We start from the raw sequence: 22,907 nt of genomic DNA on the forward strand, positions 1-22,907 counted from the left end.
ATGTCAATAAGTATGTAAGATCTCATAAAATAATATAAATAGCTTACTTTTTTCACTTGTGCCTCTTTAATCTTCTCTAACGCAACCCTAATCTTCTCAGCTTTGAGTTTAGCAGCCTGTTCCTCCTGGGGGAGACACAACACATAGAATTCCAGTTACACAAACTTCATGTTGGTTTTAGAGTATTTAATTTTGAAGCTACCATGCTCTAAAACATGAACAGAAAGGCTAATTTACCCACCAATAAAAACCCACAACAGTTTGTTAGTGACAATGAGAACTATTGTTTTTAAGACAGAAAGTGTTACTCTACACGTCTGTCATTTAAACATGCAACTGCTGTTATAACAAAAAGAACATACTGAAGGCATATATTTTGCATCAAAACACTCAATGTTGCTCTGTTATTCCGTATTCTAGTAGCCTGGTGCATTTTTACCAAATATTTTAACACATCACATATTTACAGTCATAGTCTTGGCTAATACCACATTCCATGAAAGTGTGCAGTTAAGCACACCCAATAGATTTTTGGTTGATCAACATAAATAGCAGACCGAGAAATAACAGAATTTAACAGCACACAGAAAGAATTGGAAAAAAAATCCTATAAATAGGATTTCACACTACCCCAGCTGGTTTGGAAGCTTTTAATCTATTAAATTATTTTGCAATAGCTAAGGAGATTGAACACTTCCATCCTCTTTACTAAACCCAGGATGTGTTTCTCCTCACTTTAAAAGTACTTGAAGACACATAAAGCAAACAGACATTCTTATCTTTGATGCTTGTCTGTTTGTAATCTCTTCTTGTTACAACCAGAAATGCATTAAAATACAGATCTGCTGATCCTAAAGAAACCTCTATATTGTAACACTATCAAATACTTGCTTTTAATATCTGGAAGTCATTGATATTTTCATTGAAATTAAACTTGAAATGAGAAGATAAACAAGGAACCCCTATTTTCAAGATCTCCATAGGCAGGTTTCAAATTTTGCAGTTCTTGAAATATGGATTTTCATGATGGCAAGTATCTAAGACATCATAATCATTTAAAAATTTCTAGAACAATAAATAAGTATATAAAAAGGAAAAAACACCCCCTCAAATTATTCAACCACCTTAACAAAGAAAAATGAAGGTTTTTCACAGATCAAAAGTAGTACAGTCCTTCTCCATAACAGTCAGCATCCCATAAACATTTAGCTGTGCATTGCTTCCTTAAATGAATGTAATCCGTGGTTTCCTTACCATGTATTTAGACGGTGGCCTTTCATACAATAATAAGGATTCAGCTGTCTTCAAATCTGTAGAGTTTAAGTTTTTCACTTCTGAGTGCAGTGGCTACTATTCCCATCAGCTGTAAAAGGGTATTTCCTATGCCATTTATCTTATTCTTTCTTAACAGCTTTTGCCCCCTCATGCTCATGGCCATACTATGCACTGGAAACAACATGAGCTAAACAGGACAATAGATTGCCTTGGGAGAAACCTAATCCTTTCCAACAAAAGGAATCAGTAAACTGATGGGAGCAGAAATAATGGGGCTTGAAACATTATCTGAGAACTCAATTACCTAGGAACATAGTTTTTTATTAGTCTGCAGGGAACTAAGACTCTTTTCATTCATCGTAAAGATGGTGTCAAGTAACTTAGAAAGGTTAAATCAGATTAGCATTCTGTTAAAAACCAAATAGCACCATGATATCTGCGATCATTTAAATGTAAAATAGACTTTGAATTCTAAAATAGTCTTCCTCTCTCTCAGTATTAACCATTTTCATCCTCCAAAATAAATTATTATCCAAACCCAAGATTTTAAATAGTTGCAAGGTTCTAAAAATGATGCTACGTGCCTGCGTCTTCTGAAATCAGCAGAAGCAAAAGATCTTTTTTATATTAACACTCATTTTGAGAAACTGTAATTTGTGGTTTAAGAAGTTGTGCATGAACTCAATCATAAACCTTTACTGATGCACAAAGGTTGAGAGTACATTTGGTTTTGCTCTTCACCAAAGTCAAGCAGCCCAATTTTCCACACCATTTCACTGCGTACCTGTGCAAAGCGCCTGACTCCAGCAAAGCCCAGCAGGAGCACTTCCCAGCCGCAGCACACAGCTCCATGCAGCAATTGCAGAGGGCAAGCGACAGGGAAGCAGCTGGGGCCTTTTTATACACTTGTGTCACACAGCTAACATATCTCTGATGCTCTCAAAGTCCATAATAGATTATCATTCCCTAAAAAGCTTTTTTTTAATATAAAAAAAAAGATTTCAAGGATTTACTGTTCTACTACCTGGCAATTACTTTTCATTTGCCACTCAATTTTAATGTAGGTCCACAGATCAGAATTTCCTATATTTATACTTCACTGCATTTTAAAAAATTCAGTCCAAATTTAAACAAAAAACAGAATTACAATATTCTAAAAATAAGAACTGATTTTAACCAGCAACAAATGATAAAAAGAAATTTTAATCTATTTACTGGAAATACACAGAGGAAAAGGAAGTAAAAAATTAGAATTTCTGAAAGCAAGTAGTAGTTAGGGATTTTGAGTTATTCAAGTTTTGCTTTACAGTTAGTTCTCAGGCCATTGCTGCATCATTGCTGATGTGACAAATGCCATTTCATTAGGGCAGGATAAAAAAGTAAGTATCTTCATTACTTAATAAAGTAACTAGAGTAACTACAGAAGTCTTCAAAGCTTGCAAGAATTTACTCTATTTCTCTCCCAGTAGCGCACATGCCGCCAGCAGAACGGCCGCTGGGGTGGTGCTCGGACACAAGCAGAGCTTGCCCGCGGAGCAAAGGCACTAACGCCACGTGAGGAGGCACGGGCGGTTTGCACTCCTCAGCCAGCAGCGCTCTTCGCTGCCCGGGGAGAAAGGAGACTGGGACACAAATACCCGCCTGCAGCTCTGAACCATTCAGCACCGCAAACTAACACCAGCAGGACACAAACATTTACAGTCCAACCATGTTTAGCCCAGCTATTTATTTCCCCTGCACTAGTAAATCCTTTTACAACTTAAGCGACGTTAGCCGAGTTCCCAAAGGGCTGTAAACATGTGCACAAATGGTGGCTGCCTGCCGAGGCCGTAGTTTCCTGGGTGGCGTAAGGCAAGGTGAAGCCCGGTAGGGCTGTGGTGCCTGCCTCCTTGTGCAGCGTTCCTGCTTTCCGGCTGCGTCACTCGTGGTGCTGCTGTGGCCACACGGGCAACTCGGGGAGCTGGCCTGGTACAAAATTCATGCAGCAGAAAGATTACTTTTCAGCAGAATCAGCTCCCTGGCAGGACTGCCTTTGTGTTCACATAAGTGCTACGTAGAAGCACAAAGGAGATAAATACATACGCATGCTGTGCAAAAACACGAAACGTCCATCTCCACCTCTGACTGGAGAGGGATACTCTCTTCTAGTAACTGCGTATATCACTGTAAAATTACAGCACAAAATCCTCACTTTAATGGGATTACTTTTAGGAGAGCATTCTACTTGCATTTTAAGGATCTGAGCCCTCACAGGCTTTTGACCCTTGCTGAGGTTATGTTTGGTTATGGAAAACATGATACATGTCTGAAGGAATGCTTGGTGACATAACTACAGTGAGATCTCATTCGTCCAAGATATCCTATTATATTGTGAACTAAAAAAGTATAGTCCTGCAATGCGATCGTCTTCAATTAATGACTTATTCTTTGTATTTTAAACCAAAACTTAGTTTTCAGTAAATTTACACTATCCTGTAATATTGGAAAAAAAATGTATAACGACAATCACAGTCTCCTGTCCCAGTTTCCTGTTAAATAGGCAGTTAAAGATACTCCGGTTGTGTTTTAACATTAAACATGCAAGATGAGTGCTATGATGGAGCTGGTCTTGCTCAAAGGACTTTATGCTTTTAATTTCTAGTTTGGATTTTCTTTTTTTCTTAAATGTTTCACTGTACATTGTTCAAAGTGTTAGTAATTGATCCCCTTTACTTGCCAGAAGGAACACAGGCAAAATGGAAAAAAGGAAAACATCACTAAAGAAAGGTTACAGGATTTAGGAAATCCAGCAATAAAATGATAAGACGCAAGTAACAAAAGTTACATTTCACTGAAGTTAACAGGGTAGGATACAGAGATCATAAGATGCATACAGGAAGAACAAGATGTTTTGTGTTTAATATTTGCAAAATTTTCTCTGTGAAGTCTTTCTCTGAATGCAGGTAACATTGACCTGTAAAGGACTAGAAGCAGGCATCCAATGTTTATTTTGCTAGTTACAGTCTAGCCTCAGGCAGAAATGCAATCATCTGTTTTGCAAGGATTCTCCTCTCCCAGGATTTTTATTGAAATAAAAGCTCCTTTTGCCTAAAATAACACTATGAACATCTCAGTTTCTGCATATTCTCCAAAATTTCAAGACATTTATTAGCCCAATTTTTATTTTTTTGTCAGTCAGAACAGTTGTCTGGTACATGGCAGTTTGTTCAATCTACAGTCATAAATCAGTTGTGCAGAGGGTGTGCGTGTGTGGTTTTTTGGGTTGTTTTTTAACTAAAAAGAACATTGGAACAACTGTGTATGTGATCAGCACTGGAAGGAAAACGTTATATGACTGCAGAAATGGTCCAAATTGTTTTTTTCTCCACTCTGAGTGAATTTTAAAAACACTTGTTCTGTATATCTTGATAAACTAACTAGAATGTGTAACCTTTACCCTGAAAAACATATTTGTGTTGTCATTGAGTCAGTAGCTGGCAATGGTGGCACAGTCCATTTATAAACAGTGAGCTTGTGTTTGCATAAGTAGTTCATGACTATTCTCAAACATTTATTTCATTGCATTTCTTCTTAAAATAACTAAGAGTAGCCTATATCTGAGGGAAGCAGGAAACGAGATATTCCTGTCTTCTAAAGCTCTCCCAAAGTGAAAGGCTCCAGCAGCCGTTCCCCTGGTGGCAGTCCATCCTCAACAGAGTGTTTTCCATACCTCCCTCATATCTCTGACTTACTGCCACCATACTTGTATTATGGCATTTCCCAGGCTTCCTACTGAACGTGGAGATATATGTGAAGCAGCAGGTAGTACTGTTTTGGGGTTTGTGTCAGAGACAACAGCTCACTTGAAAGATTTATAATGTAATGATCACACTATGCTGCACTGAGGACAGGGATATAACATACAAGCAAACAAGGATGCATGAATTGGAGGTTGTGATTTTCATATTGCTGGAAATGAAACAGAGACAGCCTACTCACACACCCAATTAGTCATCAAGCATGGAAAACCGGTTTCTTAGTCTCTCCTAAGAGTTACCATGAACACCATATTTGCCTCTTTTTCCTTTGTTCAACATCTCTGTTCCACATTCACAAGCTTTTTACTATTAGAAGCCCAACTCCAACACAGAAGATGGCTTCTGAAGGGAGATTGGAAAGCAGCAGTCATATTTTAAACAAATCTCAAAGTCACAGTATCCATTGCCAAGAGCTCCTGCAGAGGGGATCTTTACCCCTGCAGTCTATTAGGGCAAAGTAGGTGTTACTCCCCAGGAAAGCCAGGAGATAGATGGTAGTTGCTTATGAACTCCAAATGAAGAATGGCATCTATGAATCTCTCCTAGAGCTTTCTTTGTGCTTGACCAAAATTATTCAATACTTAAGTTTTTATGCTGTCCCCACATAACTCAAATCATACTAGAAAAAAAAATGTGTATTATTTAGCAAAGTGTTACTGCTAGAAAAGTGGTGCAAAGAGATTTTCCACAGAAACTTGTTAGTGCTATTTCTTATTAAATAGATCTACTATGCAACTTGAACAAGACCAGAGCTTTATTTGCTTGTAATCTCATTAAAACTAGTTGGGCAGAAAACTGCCATGCCAGTTGTCTGTCTCAAACTGAACTTGAGCATAAGAGGATATACCTCAAAGGGTGAGGCAAGGCAAAGGTAATTTTGTCCATGTCAAGAAATCTGGATCTTTGGAAAGCCTGTTATTCTCAATTTTGAAGCCATGCTTTAATGTACAGCAGAGTAGAACCTTACATGGCAGGAACATGCCTTCCCCTGCCCCCTTGAAAGTCTGTCCAAACTAGAATTGACAAAGCTAGTCATGACAAAGGAGAAAAAAAAATGCATTTGCACAGGATTGCATTTCTGGCTATTCATTCCTTGAAGCATCCATCTGCACTAGACATCTTCCTTGCCTCCACATAGGACCTTCCTTGAGGTAACAGCTCTAGGCTAGGCTTCTCCTCGAGGTTACCCAATTCAAATAGGTACAAGGGAGAAGGTGCTAGAGCTGAAGCCAGAAGAAGGTGCTGGTGGACACCAAGTTAAGCATGAGGCAGCAATGTGCCCTTGCGGCCAAGAAGGCCAATGGTATGCTGGGGTGCATCAGGAAGAGTGTTGCCAGCAGGTCGAGGGAGGTGATCCTCCCCCTCTACTCAGCCCTGGTGAGGCCACATCTGGAGTACTGCGTCCAGTTCTGGGCTCCCCAGTACAAGAGGGACGTGGCACTACTGGAGCAAGTCCAGCGAAGGGCTACAAAGATGATTAGGGGATTGGAGCATCTCTCTTATGAGGAAAGACTGAGAGCTGGGCCTGTTTAGCCTAGAGAAGAGAAGGCTGAGAGGAGATCTTATCAACGTGTACAAGTATCTGAAGGGAGGGTGTCGAGAGGATGGGACCAGACTCTTTTCAGTGGTGCCCAGCGACAGGACGCAAGGCAACGGGCACAAACTGAAACACAGATAGTTCCATCTGAACATGAGGAAAAACTTCTTCACTGTGAGGGTGACAGAGCACTGGAACAGGTTGCCCAGAGAGGTTGTGGAGTCTCCTTCTCTGGAGATATTCAAAACCCGCCTGGACGCGATCCTGTGCAAGGTGCTCTAGGTAACCCTGCTTGAGCAGGGGGGTTGGACTAGATGATCTCCAGAGGTCCCTTCCAACCTCAACCATTCTGTGAAGAAAGGAGGAAAAGGGGGAAAAAGAACCCAGAAGGGAAGAGCAGGACATAGAAGCCACAGTTAGGGAATTTGAAAGGGGAGGGAAGAAGACAACAACATGATGAGGCAAGGGGACTGCCTGGCAAGGAGTTTTAACTATGGACGAAAAGCTGAATTGACTAGACTAGGAACAGGGCAGAGGTGGGGTAGGACAAACAGATTTGAGCCTATAGGCTGTTCATCTAACATTTCCACAGTAGCTTCCTATAAATCATTCCAGAACAAAGATGATATTAAAACTGCACAGGAACATGACAATAGTCACAGTGGATTAGTACAAAGTAGGCTGTTGATTAAAAACTTTGTATTAGTCATTTTCAGTGTTTGTGTATTAAATTGCACAAAAACCTGCTGCTAACAGCCTTTTTTTTTTTTTTTTTAAATAGTTTCCAAATGTGGCTACCTCAACTTCCTCAGAAGTGGATCTAGGAGGCTGGAATTTTTTGGCCTGTGTTTACATCTTTTGCAGATTAGCCATCAATTGCTGTATTTTTATACTTCCTTAAAACAAAACAAAACACCACACCCCCACACAAAACCACAACTCTCAAACAGATGGTCATTCACAAATGAGCACATCTGAGTCAGATTCATCCAGGATGCATGAAGCCAATCTCACAGCTGACTTATTCTAAGGTCTGGAGGGATTGCATTGTGGAATAACCAAGGTCAGCAAACCAGGAGAACCAACATTCATATGCAACATATTTGCCTTTCAGGCCAACAAGAACAGAAAAATGAAGTACCAGATACTGGGAAGAGAAGTCATAACATTAATCCTTATCTTTTCTCCAGATGCTGACATTCACATCTGCAGCATTACATCATTAAATCACCATCATCTGGCTTCCTGCATGTAGTTCCAGCTCCACATGCATCAAAATGGTGGAAGAACTGATGACTTTAAAATCCAGCATGTTACATTTCTATTTTCATGTTCTAAACTGGGAGATATCCCAGCCCTGAATACTGTCTCAAAATTTTTCAGGTGTTCTGTATTTCACAGCCATAAAAGACTAAGATTACAAATGTCAAAAGTGAAAGCTTTGTTTTCCCTACAGGGTTAGAATTAAGTTTTAAGATGAATGCTAAAAACTATCTTGCAGATTTGACATTAAATTTACATTGCTTTATTCTCAATATTCAGTAACTTAGATTTACTATAATGTTTTCACTTCTGTCTTTCAAAAAAGGGTTGGAATGCTGTGTGAACAGCAACACATGGAATTGCATTTAAAAATGAAGAGACCACCACAATAAAAATAGTTTTCTTTGATGAGATCTGCCCTATACTTTGGCAGGAACTGTGTGTATGGCTGTAACACTAAAGGATCCTGGTACAGGACTGGGATGTGTACAAGGAGCTATGTTACCAGCAGACAAAGAACTGATATTATCATTCCCCCAAACTGTCCACAAACTGAACATAAGAGGTACACAGATGAAGGAAGGGGAAGAATACGAGAAGCAATAAGACAATAAGAAATAAGAAAACAGCTAGCTGACACACCAGAGACACCAGGGCGAAGCTGCAACATGGATCATACAATTAAGCTCATCTCACACTTATCTACCATTGCAAGGAAAAGCTCCATTTCTTTCCCTCAGGTACATGAATCCTTCTGCTTCTCTCATACTGGGGCTCATCTAATGCTAGAGCAAGCTGAAAGAACCTAAGCCAGCAACAAATTGGACTCTACATTCATCTTTTTACTAAAGAAATTTCTCTCTGCTGGCAGTGAGATGAGAACCAGTATCCACACCAGGACTGTGTGCTTGGGAGTCAAGAGGAGAGGGCACAGCTGTACTGAGGTAGTCATAAGCTTAAGCTGATGTCAAACAAACACAGGCCTCTGGATATCAGCAAGCTAATCATGAGCACCTGACTCAAAGTTAAAGCACTTTCAAGTCTAACAAGCCAAACTAATTTTTCTGTTCTTGAAATCTGTGTTCTTCAACATTTTGAGCCACAAACGAGTCCTCTACTGGGACTTTTAAAATGCTAATTTGGAATGAAAACAAGGTTAAGAGTCAATGCCTGCCCCCCTAAATAAAGATATTCTCTAACTCTAATGCTTAGTAGAGTTTCAAGACAAAGATTTATATATCCAAAAATTTAACTACAGAAATCTATTAGAACCACCGATTTGAGGATTTGAGGTAGTTCATGATCATCTGACTCAATGGATTTAACATTTTATGTATTTTTATTGAAGTTTCTATGGTAACAAACATTCATCCAGTATATAAATAACGAGATCATTCAGTACATAAATAACCAGAAGGGAGCATATGAAGACACATGGAGATGAAAAGTCATGGTTTATGTTTACACCACAGCACCTGTTAATCCATGGGCATCCAAGCAAGTTTTGCTGTTTTGGTGCCTATTTGCTTTGTTATTCTGGGGGGGTTATTTTGGAGGAGAAGGTGCGTGGATTTAAATTTAAAATAAAACAGTCACAAGAGCAGAAAAATACTTTTTTTTTTTGGCTTTTGTTAATCCCCCTCTAGAAGAAGGTCTGAAATAATTTTTTTCAAGAAGATGCATGCTGAGCACTTTAAAAAGAATGTTAAGATATTTAAGAAAAAAATAGTGGTTTTAACCTTTAAGCAAAAAATACAAACTACTTATGTCCAGCAAATACTCTCTGCATTGTTTTAAGATGGTGACAAATGTACATTGGTAACCTCAGGCTTGCCTGAAGTTTCTCCTCTATGGAGTCTCTTTCAGAAAAATAATACAAGGAATGGTTTGCAGTAGGTAGGTAGCATCAGACATATCTGGTACTTCAGCTACATTCAAAGTTTTCTCAACAACATGAAGCTGCACATTCGTCTTCATCCCAGCATGTCCTTGCCTAGAAGATTTTATAGCTTACTCCTTCTCTCGTACTCTCATTTCAAAGGGGAATACATACAGAAATTGCAATGCTCAACAAACTGAACCAGGGAAAGTGAATGTCAATTGATGGCCTCTTAGGACATAAGTGACCTCTTTCCTGTAAGGAAAATGAATTTATAATGAGCATTTGTCCATACCTGGCTCATTAGACCACTGTCTTCCTAGGATATTCTCCTCACATTACATCAAGACAGAACTCAAAACAGAAAAAAATCCCATTACTTGTTACAGTTTATCTTCATACAGCAAGTGAAGTTATTTTAAGGATACTTCTGCCTTCTAACAGTACTGAATGCATCTACATGTTTTCCAGAAATTTGTTTTTTTATTAGTGAATGAGAATAGGAACAGAACTTCTAGCTCAGTAAACTTCCTTTTTAGCCAAGGCATTTTACCTGCTGACATGTCTATTAAGTATTCGCTAAGACCTTGAAAACTTTAATGGATTTGCAGAAACAAACAACGAAATACAGCCTTTAAAAGACCTTGTTTTGTTGGACAAGAAAAATCATGTAAGTAAATGCAAAAGTTCCCAGAAAGGGCACGGGTGGGAGGAGGCTAGCACACAGACTAAAAGCATTCTTTCTACATGGAAATAGTCACATGCAGGTGGAAAGAAGAAGCATCACCTTGGTCAGCAAATGAGAAGGCTTTCCTGCAATGTTTCTCAGAAGGAGGGAGGTTTCCCTGTCCAAATAGGAGTGCTTGTGCAGAAAGAAAGAGAAAGAACATAAGTCAAAAGAAGTCAGTGTAGCAATTTTATAGTGTATCGATTACAGAAGATAAGCAGAGTTTAAGGAAAAACCCTCAGTCCTCATTCTTGCCCACCCATACAAACATGAACATTCCCAAATAGTCATCTCAGACCCACTGCAAGCCTAACACACTACTATAAAAGCGGTTGTGTTAATAGAGGAATGGAGTTTATTCTTCACCTGTATAAAGGTCACACAATAGAATTAAGAAGAGTTTTGCTTACCTGCTATGGGTGTCTTTTCTGCAAGAGACAATGTATTTTCAAATATACTTAGATTTATAAAAGTAAGAAAACATGCATTTAAGACACTTTTCAAAATCCTCTCCATGTCTGGCAACCTTTTAAAACTGAGCATTCTGCTTCTGCTGTGCAAACATAAAGCCACTAAAAACTGGTCATCATAGAAGCAGAGAAGTGCTTTCATGCTATCTACATTGGCTGCTGCTTCCATACTTAAAGATGTTACCATAATAATTATTAACTAAACCTGAATTAGAATTGAAAGTTTTTTTTTTTTTAAAAAAGGACATGTCTCTTTTCTCTTAGAGAGTCCCAATTACATAAGCCAAGAAGTTGGGATCAAATTACCAAATTTCTCCGAGAAGAAAAATTAACAGTAAATGCATTTTGACCCATTTAAAAAAGGAAATCAAAATGGATAGTAAACAGTAGGGAAGATTTCACAAAAGACAAAAATGAATTAATGACAGAGTTAGTGTGATTGCCATCTGTACCACCTGCTACAGAAGAACAACAAAACCATCAGCCCCCAGGAGTTTGCAGAACTGCATGATCACATGTCTGGTAAGGAAATTAGACTAATACTGTGGTACTTCACAAGAACATGGAGTACGTCCCCTGTGTATCATCACTGTACTGCAAAATTTGTCCCGTGTGGCTAAACCTGTCTCAGCCATTATTTCTGTGTTTACTGGCTTTACACCATACAGCACAAGGCATAACAACTGAGCAGCCTGCTACACTCTTGTTTAATAATTAGAAGCCAAGCACAGAACAGAATCTCTGTCTCCTCTGCAGAGCCGCAATAAGCAATAGTCTCCTGAGAAAGTGCTGCAAAGACCACAACTTCATGCAAGCCAATATCAAATAGCTTGGTGCATACAGTTCCTGCACAGGGAGTTTCTTTGATGCGACTGCCATATGCCCTGGCACACTTCAAGTTACAGCTCAGTAAAGACTCTACAGAGTGTCTCAAGTTAAACCTAGGCTCCAGCCCAGCTCCAGCTGCTCCTTAGCCACTAATATGGACTCAGTTTATGCTACAGACCAAATGAAATTTTTTCTGCCAGCAAAGTAATATCTATCTATATCTACATCTGATGTTTTAGAAGCACAGCAGTGCTACCTAGTGACATGCAAATTTTTCACACCTGAAATACACATACATAAGTGCTTTGTGACACAAGACCTGGTAATGATTAAAAAGCCTCGTACATATTTTACACTAAATTTTTCATAAGTCTCAGAATGGGCTTCCTGACATATATAATCATAAGCATTTGGGACAGATCAGTTAATGCATTCTGCTATTTCTACATACAGAGCACTTCCAGCAGTCTCGATACCTAAGCAAGGCTATCATTTAAAGAATAGCTCATTTACTCAGCCTGAGAAAGTCTGAAGTGATGCTAACATTGTTGGTGAATAACAGTTTTGCTTAATTTGTGGGCAAGAGTCAGACTGATCCTCTTTAAGATTTCTACAAGGTGCATCTTTACATCTGAAGAGCGTCCTTTCTTACCCAGCACCTCTAACTTCACACAAACGAAGTCTCAGATTGTCTCATTATAAGACATTACTACAGAACTTGTGAAATAAATTGGTTGGCTCAATCCCAAATTCAAAAATACAGATAAAAGTCTATGGACCGGTCTAAGAAATTCGTTTTAAAAAGCCCCTTGATAGAGCTCTTGTTGGACGTCATGGACTCCAATTAAGATGAATCACTCTTTCTTGGGGGATGGAGCATCAGGGCTGAAAAGATTATTACAAGGCACATGCCTAGTCTTTTCCTTAGGGTTTAACCTCCTCTCCTTCGCCTATCAGTTAACAATAGTGGCAGGATGAAGAGGGGTTACTGAGTATCTCCTTAAAGGAAATACCATTATTTGGAAAGTATTTCTCTGATAGAGCAGCTCAAGGCAGATCATTTAACCTTCCCATCATTGGTCATTTTGGCTGTCAGTCTTGCATCTTACACAAATTTTTTTCCAGTAAGGAATTTCTACTCTATCCAGAAAGGCGAATGCTATACAGTTTACAAAATAATAACTACTAGGGACTTTGCTAACACTGTTCTCCAGTATTAGCAAAGCAAAGTATTAAAACAGATATCCAAAGGAAAGTTATTTTGGAAATCAAGAGCAATGGTATTTCATTGGAACAGACATTGGCCAGTAAAATCTGATGTAACAGAATGATGACAAACTACCCATATTAGTCTGAGCTGAAGAGACATGTCTCGAAACAGAACGGCAATGGTTCTCTGCCTGTCACCTTTTGAGCACGGCTCCTTATTACTGTCAAGCTTTGCAGTAGTGTAGGTACCCAAAAGTTAGGATGCACAGAGGTAGTAAAGCAACAGGAAAGCCCGAGTTCTCAGGAATCACAGCTTCACTAAACAACTACATCCACACTACCTTTTTCAAACATTTGACCTGCATAAAACATTGGGGGGGGGGGGGAGGAGAACACCCCCCCCCCCTCCAAATCGGTGCATCCAATAATCAGACTAAGGATTTTCCTTTTTCTTCATGAAAAAAGTTCTATTTTGGAAAACAATGTGCTGCTCTTTCATGAACCAAAATTCTAAAGCATTTAATCTATTTCAGAGGAAGACTTCAGGTCAAATATCAAGCTTTGAGGTGAACAGATATTCCACTGTAATACTGTCTTCCAGGAATAATCCATTGTTCAGGGAAAGTTCAATATTCTGGGTTTTTTTGTTTTTTTTTTTTTTCCTTAAGATGCAACCATACTGGACCAGACAGAGGATCTAGGTGGCCCACACTTCCTCTCTGCTTCTGGAGTTCCAATGCAAGTCAAAGCTCTGACACTACAAACCCTTGGAGGCCCACCAGATGAGATCCCCAGCCCCCATGCTGCAGGCTCTGCTCTGACATGCCGGTACCTGCTGCCTGTCATGCTACCCACACGCAATCACACATTGGGACTCTAGAAGAGGGAGAGGTTTAGTAAAAATCTGCATTACAAATAGCAACTCCAAAGTTTTGTTAGAGAACATTTTACTGCAACACCTTCATGTGCCCCTATGCTCAGCTGAGCTATAGAAAGAAAAATACCATAGAATATTTTCAGTTTTGAATGGAAATATGTAAAAGTCAGTAATAGCTAAATCTACCAGACTACTTTAGGATATAAAAGCAATTATAATTACACAAAGTAGTGTCCCTCCCCCAATACAGTATTCCAAACCACTGCTTGCCAGCAGGGCATAAAAGCATACGTCCCATCCACTCCATTCGTTTTTTCTTAACCCCCTTGCAAGTAAGCTGACTGCCTCCATAGTACGCCATCATTTCTCACAATTGGCATTTTCATTTCAGTCTAAATACCTTTTCTCTTTAAGAATGTCACAGAATCAGATAACACACTGTTGGCAAGTCAAAGTAGTTTGAAGCAGCATGAAATTATCAAACGAGATTTGACAAAAATTTCAGAGGGGACTAAAACGCCCAGTTCTTTATGCTAAGCATGGAGTTACACAAGAGCCACGCTGTAACAGTGCTGGAAGATTCTATTTAGTTGCTTCTTTCACTCAACTACTCAAAAGTGAGGCTTATTCAAATAATGTGAGCAACACAGAGTCAAAAACTTTATGCCTAATTTATTTACCAAATGCTTTGAAAGATCACGTATTTCTAGGCCAGCACTTCACCAAGTGTGCAGAGCAAAACGGTGCACGTGTGCATGGCCCAAGCTAGCCATAAGCATTTATTTCCAGGAGGAGGTTTGAAAGCTGTATTTCTGGCGAACGGGATAACCTTCTGAATATAATCCAGCTGTCAGTTGCATGAACACCTCTTGTAAATTCTTGTACAAAATATGACTCTTAAGCCCGACTAGCAATGCAAATGAAAAAGCTTCCCAGAGAAGTTATTCAAACTATATATAGAAAAAAAAAATCTCTGTTAAAAAAAAGAAATTCATAATTTTACAACATCACCACTCAGGTAGCAAAAATAAATACATAAATAAATAAAAATAAAAGTAGAGGAACTATGATAAGGCCTCCTCTTAGCAGAAAAAGTTTGTCTATTAAAAAAGTATTAAAAAAGACTTGAAGTACTATGATGAAAATATTTGCTGATCACAACACTGAAGTTCTATAAAATAAAATTCATACCTTTATCAAGAGATGACAAGACAGCTGTGCATGAAAATCCAAGATAACTGAAAATACTTATAATAAAAATGAGATATGATGATCAAAATAACAGCACAAGCAATAAAAAAAGCATATAAATAAGCACTCAAGTGTCTCTGTAACAAGCTTAAGCTGGTATGGATAACCACAACATAGAAAAATAGGTCTGAATAAAATTAACAATAACATTTTGAAGTCCTTGATGATGTTAGGAGAGACATTTCAAATACTTTTCGCATGTAGTTCATTCAGTAAAGACAACTAGCCTGGATGTTTATAAAAACATGGAAGTCTTGTTGCAAATTACTTTTTGGACTTCAAAGATTTCCTGTATCCTTTCTTTGAAGCCAGGAATGCAACATCCATTATCTTCAGGCCTTCATACCAGGAGAAGTTCATGGACCAGCTGTTGAATATTGCATTTCACAGTGTTTTCAGAGATTGCCACACAAAACTCTTCAGAAATACAAAATCGGTGATTATGTCAGAATGTTTTTGATTGCTGAAACATATTCATCCTTGTCACCAACTCCATAAGCATGGAGAAATAATTTCACATGTAACTTCTTCCCCTCTGTTCAGAAGTATTTGAGAGTTAAACAAGGGAGAAGATGCACCATTTTACTCAATTTAGCAAGGGTTCCCCCCTCCATGAGAACATATCGTTTAGCTACAAAACAAGTTCTTTCTTAATACATGTAGTTTTACTTTTCCACACCAGAGAAACTATTGCCACTGTGACTTCTTCCAAAAGCAGAGACAAAACTATAAAGGATGTTTGCTAGACACGATAAAAGAGATGGGATTAGCAGGAAAATGAATATACATTTCAGATTTTCAGAATATAAATGGTTGCACCACACTGAGCAACAAGTAATCCTCTACACAGCCAAAAGCTCAAGATATTTTCCCCTATTATCCTTGTCATTTCCTTTATAATAGGTTCAGTGGGTTCTTTTAACCCTTGAGGTTCTGAGGCCCCAGGATGAAGCCAGTTTCAAAACAAACAAACAAAACCCAGAAATTATTTAGCATATTAAAATATTAAATTATCTAGCATATTAGAATTATTTTTTTAGAAAGTAACTGATGTGTGGATTTTAAAAAGTAAGGATCGTTTTAAAACAGGTGATAAACTGAGCTGTCCAGTTAGCTTCTGAAGGGTGCAGGCTGTATAATCCATCTTGCAACTGTATCAGGCCATCAGTTCACAGGGAGCAGGCTATGCATTGTCTCATTGCTTCATTTCTGAGTTTTACCTACAGAGTTTTGCCAAAACTCATTAATCATGATCACATCAAACGCTTCTTGCTACATGCCTGATTATCAGTCAGTCCAGAAGTAGGTAAAACAAATCCAGAAGATTCAATCTCATGCCTAAAAGCCGGAATGGTATCCAGTTCCCCCAATTTGAAAGTAGAGGCTCAGAGTATGTGTATACAAAGTTTAAAAACAGTACAATACAGTATGGAAAGTGCTATATATGTTTTTTATATTGTCACTTTGCAAATAATGAACAAAACTGTGTGGGAAGTACAGATGAAAGACTACCTGACAATCTTCTAGGGTATCTTATCCTACTGTTCTAATGTCTTAAATATGTTAAATAGAAAAACCTCCTTCCCAATTAGATATTGTCTGTAGTTTGAAAGACATTATTCATTCAAGCTGTGTACAACAAAACTTCACTACATACAAGATGATGACAAGACACTGAGGACTTGTGTGAATAAATATCTTGCCACATTTCTTACAAAACTCAACAATTTAACATTAACAGACATATCTAAGTAAACCAGCTGGTGGCACTGTTGTGCCACATATTTCCAGTTTAATATGCCAGTTAAGAAACACTACAAAACCGTTTAAAAAGTCTATCTCTGTCCCTAAGAAAGAAAATAAAGCAAGACAGAAACAGTCAGCGGTGGCTGATAGAGAGCTATACGCTTCCAAAGTTTTGTTTAAAGGTTCACTGCTATAGCTTTGGATTACATCAGTCCTTCAAACTTGTTGACCCTGGCTTAAAGATTTAGAATTCAGTATTTTCAAAAGAAATCATTTAAAAAATATTTTTGTAACTTTGTTGCAAACTATAGCTTTTTCTGCTCTCAGTTTGCTCTCCCCTTGTAAAGGGGAGGGGAAGGGGGAACTGAAATTTTTCTTTGCAAATTCTTTGAGATTATGGGTTCATTTGTAATGTATAAAAATACATGATGTAAAATGACGAATATCTAATTAAGAAACTCCACTTTCTGCCCTCCTTTGAAATGGGCTACCAAAAGCAATTATGCTTAAGAAAAAAAATTGCAGTTTAAGTAGCCTTTCCCAACTAACGATCAGAAAACAGGCAAGAATCAACTGAAAGAAGGCTGAAAAGCTTGCCTGTAATGATACGCACAGTTACCTGATTGCACTGCTGGGATCCCAATAGATTAAACTCAAATCACTAACGTGACTTCTGTTTTGCAGGGAAATTGATACAACTACAGACATAAACAGAAGCCATATATACATGTCGCAGTACCTGACAGGAGTCCCTTCTGCTTCCTTTTCTGGAAAGTCAAAGGGATGCTTGGACTGATTGATAGAACATTCTATAGAAACATGCAGTAAAAGTGTAGGAAATGGCAGGGAAGGTTGCTAAAAGGGAAGAGAAGAAAAGGGTGGGGGTTGGAGAAAAGGCTTGACTATCACTCAGCAGGAGGAAGAGAGAAATGGTGATGACAGTGACAGCAAAGGATACAGCTGCATTAGGAAGCTGCAGCGTCCCTGGTTCTAATTTCTTATGGAAAAGTGATCAATGACTTAAAGACAAGAGGAGATTCAGTTTTCTTCTTCTATTGGAAGGGAGAAGAATATAGGATGCAGATATATTCCAGACCACAACAGGAGGGGAAAGAGCCACAACTTCAGATGAAAGCACTGGAGGAAAACGCCTGTAGTTTCACACAAGGCACCTTCTACCTTATTTGAAACAAGTCAGTAAGAAAACAAGCCCAGGGAACGTTCTCCTTGTGCAACCACCTGCTCACTAAGCCAAGTACTGAAAGTTAATTTCTCTGAATGCTACAAGCAGAAGAAACTCTGCAGAGTAACATACAATCACTTTATAAAATCTCATACACTTCCCATCTCAGTTTCTCCATACCAGTAAATAGCATAATATGCTCTCATGACAATTCACAAGTATCTATATGAAAAATGTGCACCTAATAAAGATTTATTTCACTTCCAGATGGTCACACTATTTTAGATCTGAGCTCCTTCACAGTCATTTATTTGAAAAGAACCAAAGAGAAAGCATTTCTGTATTACCATAATTTTCACTAAGGGGAAAAAAAATGAACAAAACAGCAAACAAAAAAAATTGACACACAACTGTGGCTCAGAACAAAATGTTCAGTCATAATAGGGACAAGCTTCTTAGTGCGAGGTCATTCAGGGATCAAAATCCAAACACTATGCTACTAAAAAGTGGAATGCCCAAGACTTCCAACTTGTCATACAATGCTTGCAAAGAATTTATTTTAGGCATGTTAATTTTGGTAACTAAATTATACAGTTTTGGTTTGACAAATGAAGAGAGGCAAAAGGGTTACAGTTTATGCTTATGAAAACCTTAGAAAAGGAACAGAGATACTTAGAAACTGAAGCAGCAGCTTTAGATATTAGAGCTGCCTGATACTTTCACATATAAAATGTGTTTTCAGTTGCTTATAAAACTTTTGCCAAGCTATAAGCTCTGAGACAGAAGTTTTTCATGACAGCTCCCTGCTACAGGATGATGACTAGTCATTTAGGTTAGACTAAGCATTTCCAAGAGGGGAAAAGAAGGTGTGTCTCATTTAATATGTACATATTTTTAAAAAGCTTTAATACTTCTGCATGTCTGACCATGAAACGTACTATTGGCAGGGGCAGGCTCAAAGACTTGCTTTGTGCTGGTCCCACGAGAAGTAACCCAAATTTGTCTGAGCATGAGCCTTTAGAATTAAAATTGTAGTCCATATAGTCTCACTGAAGTCTGGAGCACCGCAATTAAAAATTTCTAGGCTACACCCTTTCACAGGGCACTGCTCAGCCCTTTAACCGGGCCGCATGCTTACCATCCTTGTCCAAAACTTCGGCCAAGTTTGCGAACGCTTGGGCCTGCGCTGGGAGAGTACAGCAGCCTCCTTGCAATTGCAACGCCTGGCTGTTGCAGAGCATATTGGAGCCAGACACTGGAAGTGAGAATCCAGAGCTATTACTCCGGGCTCCCAAGTGGCCAACCCTCCTCCTGGAAGCCATGCAACTCCATTTCACTGCAGGCAACTTCATTTCTGGAATTTCCTAATTCTGAGTGTTCAACTTTGCAACTTATTTTTTAAACAGTCAAGACTCAAAAAAGTTTAATTTATAGTAAGTATTTCTTAACTACTAGGGATTCTTGTAACTTCACGCCTGTTCTAAAAATTACAGTCTAAATCTATTGAAATTTGCTGCAATTTAAGAAACACGTCTGTGGACATTCTGAACTATGAAATTGCTGCACTATGTGCATGAGATGTACTATTTACTAATCCATGCACTTCCCAGGTCAAAAGAAAAAGCGGACAGTTAGGTCTTGATGATTCCCTGCCAAATACAAGCTCCTTGGGACACAGCAGGTGAGAAAAGCTTGCAAAAGCTAGAGAACATTTCAGCTAAAGCTCAGTTTCATTGCTGGTTTAAAGAAACTTAACACTGAGCTGCCCATAAGAAAGAGGCAGACCTGACCTCCCCGCCAACCACGTGCTCTCTCAAATCTCTCTTCTGTAGACAGCAGAGATTGTGACCGTGTGGTCCATCGGATCAGTGACCAACTAATTCAGAAGAAGGATTATTTTTCAGGCAAATCTGTATCACTAGGCAGCTGCACAAACACTAGTGCCAACACAAGACAGGGTAAGACTGCCCAGTTCAGTAGCAGCATGGATCTAAGTCAGCTTAAACCAAACATGAAATCCCAACTGAAGTTTGTTTGCAGGGAGGTTTTGAGCAGTGGAATTTTCCCAAAAGAACAGAGGTAGCAGGAAAAAAATAAATAAGGTGGAGTATAATTTCATGGCAAATGGTCATCCGACCCATCCAAAAAGTGCATTAATTAAGGGGAAGATGGAAAGAAGGAAGGAACCCCCCCCCCAAAAAAAAAAAACAAAAAAAAAACACTGTAGTTAAGACTGATTGCTCAGGAATTGCATTAGTTACAGAAAGGATCCCAGACACTTCACACCATGGATGGCTCTACCTACAGCCCAAAGACATCAAAGCAGTTAAGAAACTTAAGGAATAAAAGTACATGCAATTTGAACTGCTTTTGTCTGAACCTACTGTATTTTATGCTAAGTAGTAATTGTATTAATAATATTTACAAATCTTTGTATGTATATACACGCATATATATATTATATATATATATATATTTTATATATATAGTTTGTTGACTTCTAAACTATGAAGCAGCCCTGAAAAGTTACTGTAGACACCAAAACCTCCAAAGTTCAGTTATGAGAAGAGAACAGATTTAAACAACTGGAGAGTTAACAGAGTCAAAACTCCACCTTTCGTGCCAAGAACAGATAGGCCACATGGAGGGAAAAAAAGAAAAGAAAAGAAAAGAAACCTGCATCCATAAAGCAAATCACCGATGTGGCTGGTCTAAAACCTAAAAGAATGTTTAAAAACATAAGACTAGTAAGTGTCCAACACAGGAAGCTGTAACCAAGGCTGTAAACTTGGTTAACTAAAAAGATTTTTCTTTGTATTCAAAGACAAACCTTAGTACACTATTAGAGGCTAAATACTAACCAGCACGTGCAAAACTGACACAGCTAGAAGGCAAAAATAAACAACAGATCAAGTTCTCAGTTGTTTCTACAGAACACAGTCTTTTTTTTTTTTGGAATCCTTTAAAAACTCCTTTACAAACCTGGCAAACTCTAGCTTTCATCCTGTAAGTTCAGCAGTACATACAACTGATAAAACTGCATAAATTCCTTTCTCCTGCTAGAGTTTAATGCTTTGACTGCTGCTGTGTTCTTAATTTTTGTCATCTGCTTCAAATTTGATTTTTGGCAACCTGAAGTAAGGACAAACAAGTAATGTGTTGCTAATTTTGTACAGATGTACTATTTCTCTTCCTTAATCAAATAAGATATTGCAAAAAGTGAAGGAATTTATCTCAGTTTCAAGTGGACTGGCGTATCTGCAAAGAACGTCACTGTTTTAAAGGCTCTATTACTAATTAATCACAACTTTTAAAGTGATATCTTTGTTGGAAACTGCAGCCAAAGAGCCTAACTCTCTGTGGCGCTTTTGACAAAGTTTGGTAACATCATAGCGCAAGTATTTTCATTTCTCGAGTCTAGTGCCTTGGTCCAAGATTGCTTCTTCTGAAACGTATGTTGCCTAGATTTCTTTGATCATTAATCTGCGACATTTTGTCTCTTGCAGATGAGCCTAGTAAGAATTCCAACCTCTGATCAACTATTTTCTTAGCTTGTCTGTATCAGTGGTATAACTTTTTCTCCATAAATGTAATATGAAATAAAATCCTATTCATAAACACAAGCCTCGTTCTGCAGTGCCATGAAACCTGCAGGAAAGCATTGGGATTTATTTAAAAAATCTGGTTATTTAGCATCCAATTCAAACTGCCTCCTACAATGGATGGAAGTTTGTGAGTGATTTCTCTACATAATGCATGTAAAGGGGGAGGAGGGGAAGCTGAAAGGATCAGAAAGGTCACTGGACTGCAGACAGCTTCTGTCATTAGATAGATAGTTCTAGATAGGATAGTTTATGGATAGATAGTTCTGCTGCTAGCATTAGTAATCAGTGCAGCACACGGACCTACACACATGAACACAGGCAAAGCCATTTTAAGGGGGTACCGGCTCAGCAGACTACCACTGCCACCAGCTTACCCTCTCTTCCCGTACCAGGTGAGAAGCCATCATGATTGGGAAATGAAAGCTGATGAAGACGGAGCTGCGTGCCCTCATCTTGAAAAGTCAGAGGAGCTGGGCACTAGAAACCATCAAGTGTCTGGCAGCTCCAGAAGAACATGAAGGAAGAAAGGGCAGGCACACGCAGGCAAATTCTAACACATAAGGTACCACATTGCTGGACACAGCCACCTCACTACTGCCACGTGCAAGGGGCTACTGGGAAAGTTTCTGAAGAAGCAGTTTTAAATGTAGATCAGCGGGTCTCAGGTAGCTGAGGCTTGAGTCATTCAGTGGGTATTCCTCAAGACACCAACATCACAGAACAGCCCGAGAGCAACAGGTAGGCATAAACAATGCTTGTTGTGTTCATACTTCATGGTAACAAGATACACCATAACTGTAATTTGTGTGTGGATAACCAGCTTTGCCAGCCAGTTGCAACAAACACCACATGCACCATACTGTCCCCTTTTCTGTCCCTTCCAGTAGCTTTCAAGCTTATTCATCAGTATCAGGCAAATTTGACAGGCAATCTCAAAAGATAAGTACATCTTTACATGTTTTAAGCAACTCAGCTGCCCACTACACTTAAATTAGAGACTTCATATATGGAAAAACTTGCAGGGCAAATTTTAAATTCATGGCTATGATACAAGTTGGAGATATCGATCAGAGAATCAAGGTCTAGCAATACACAGATAATGCTTAGGTTCTCATTTCCATTTCATTTAACTTAAGATACAGCAGTTTTCATAACCTACCCATTCCATGCACGTACAGCAATTTAAACTTTGAGAATGCCTCCTTTCTATTTCCAGCCTTCACTTGGATTCCACAGCTCTTTAAGAAAGAAGGAAAAAAA

At 38.7% G+C, this 22,907-nt stretch overlaps 1 protein-coding gene across 4 annotated transcripts in view; it reads right to left on the reverse strand.

The window, feature by feature from the left end:
* Positions 1 to 22,907, reverse strand: part of RAPH1 (Ras association (RalGDS/AF-6) and pleckstrin homology domains 1) — a 98,885-nt gene that overhangs the window by 22,107 nt on the left and 53,871 nt on the right. For 3 of the 4 annotated variants that reach the window (XM_067298766.1, XM_067298765.1, XM_067298764.1), the window contains exon 5: positions 48 to 125. In XM_067298766.1, coding sequence (XP_067154867.1) covers positions 48 to 125 — 78 coding nt within the window. Of the gene's footprint in view, positions 1 to 47; positions 126 to 10,538; positions 10,614 to 22,907 lie in introns of all 4 variants that reach the window. The other variant, XM_067298767.1, reaches the window with a different exon arrangement.

This window comes from Apteryx mantelli, chromosome 6, assembly GCF_036417845.1.
Source record: "Apteryx mantelli isolate bAptMan1 chromosome 6, bAptMan1.hap1, whole genome shotgun sequence".
Classification (NCBI taxonomy): domain Eukaryota; kingdom Metazoa; phylum Chordata; class Aves; order Apterygiformes; family Apterygidae; genus Apteryx; species Apteryx mantelli.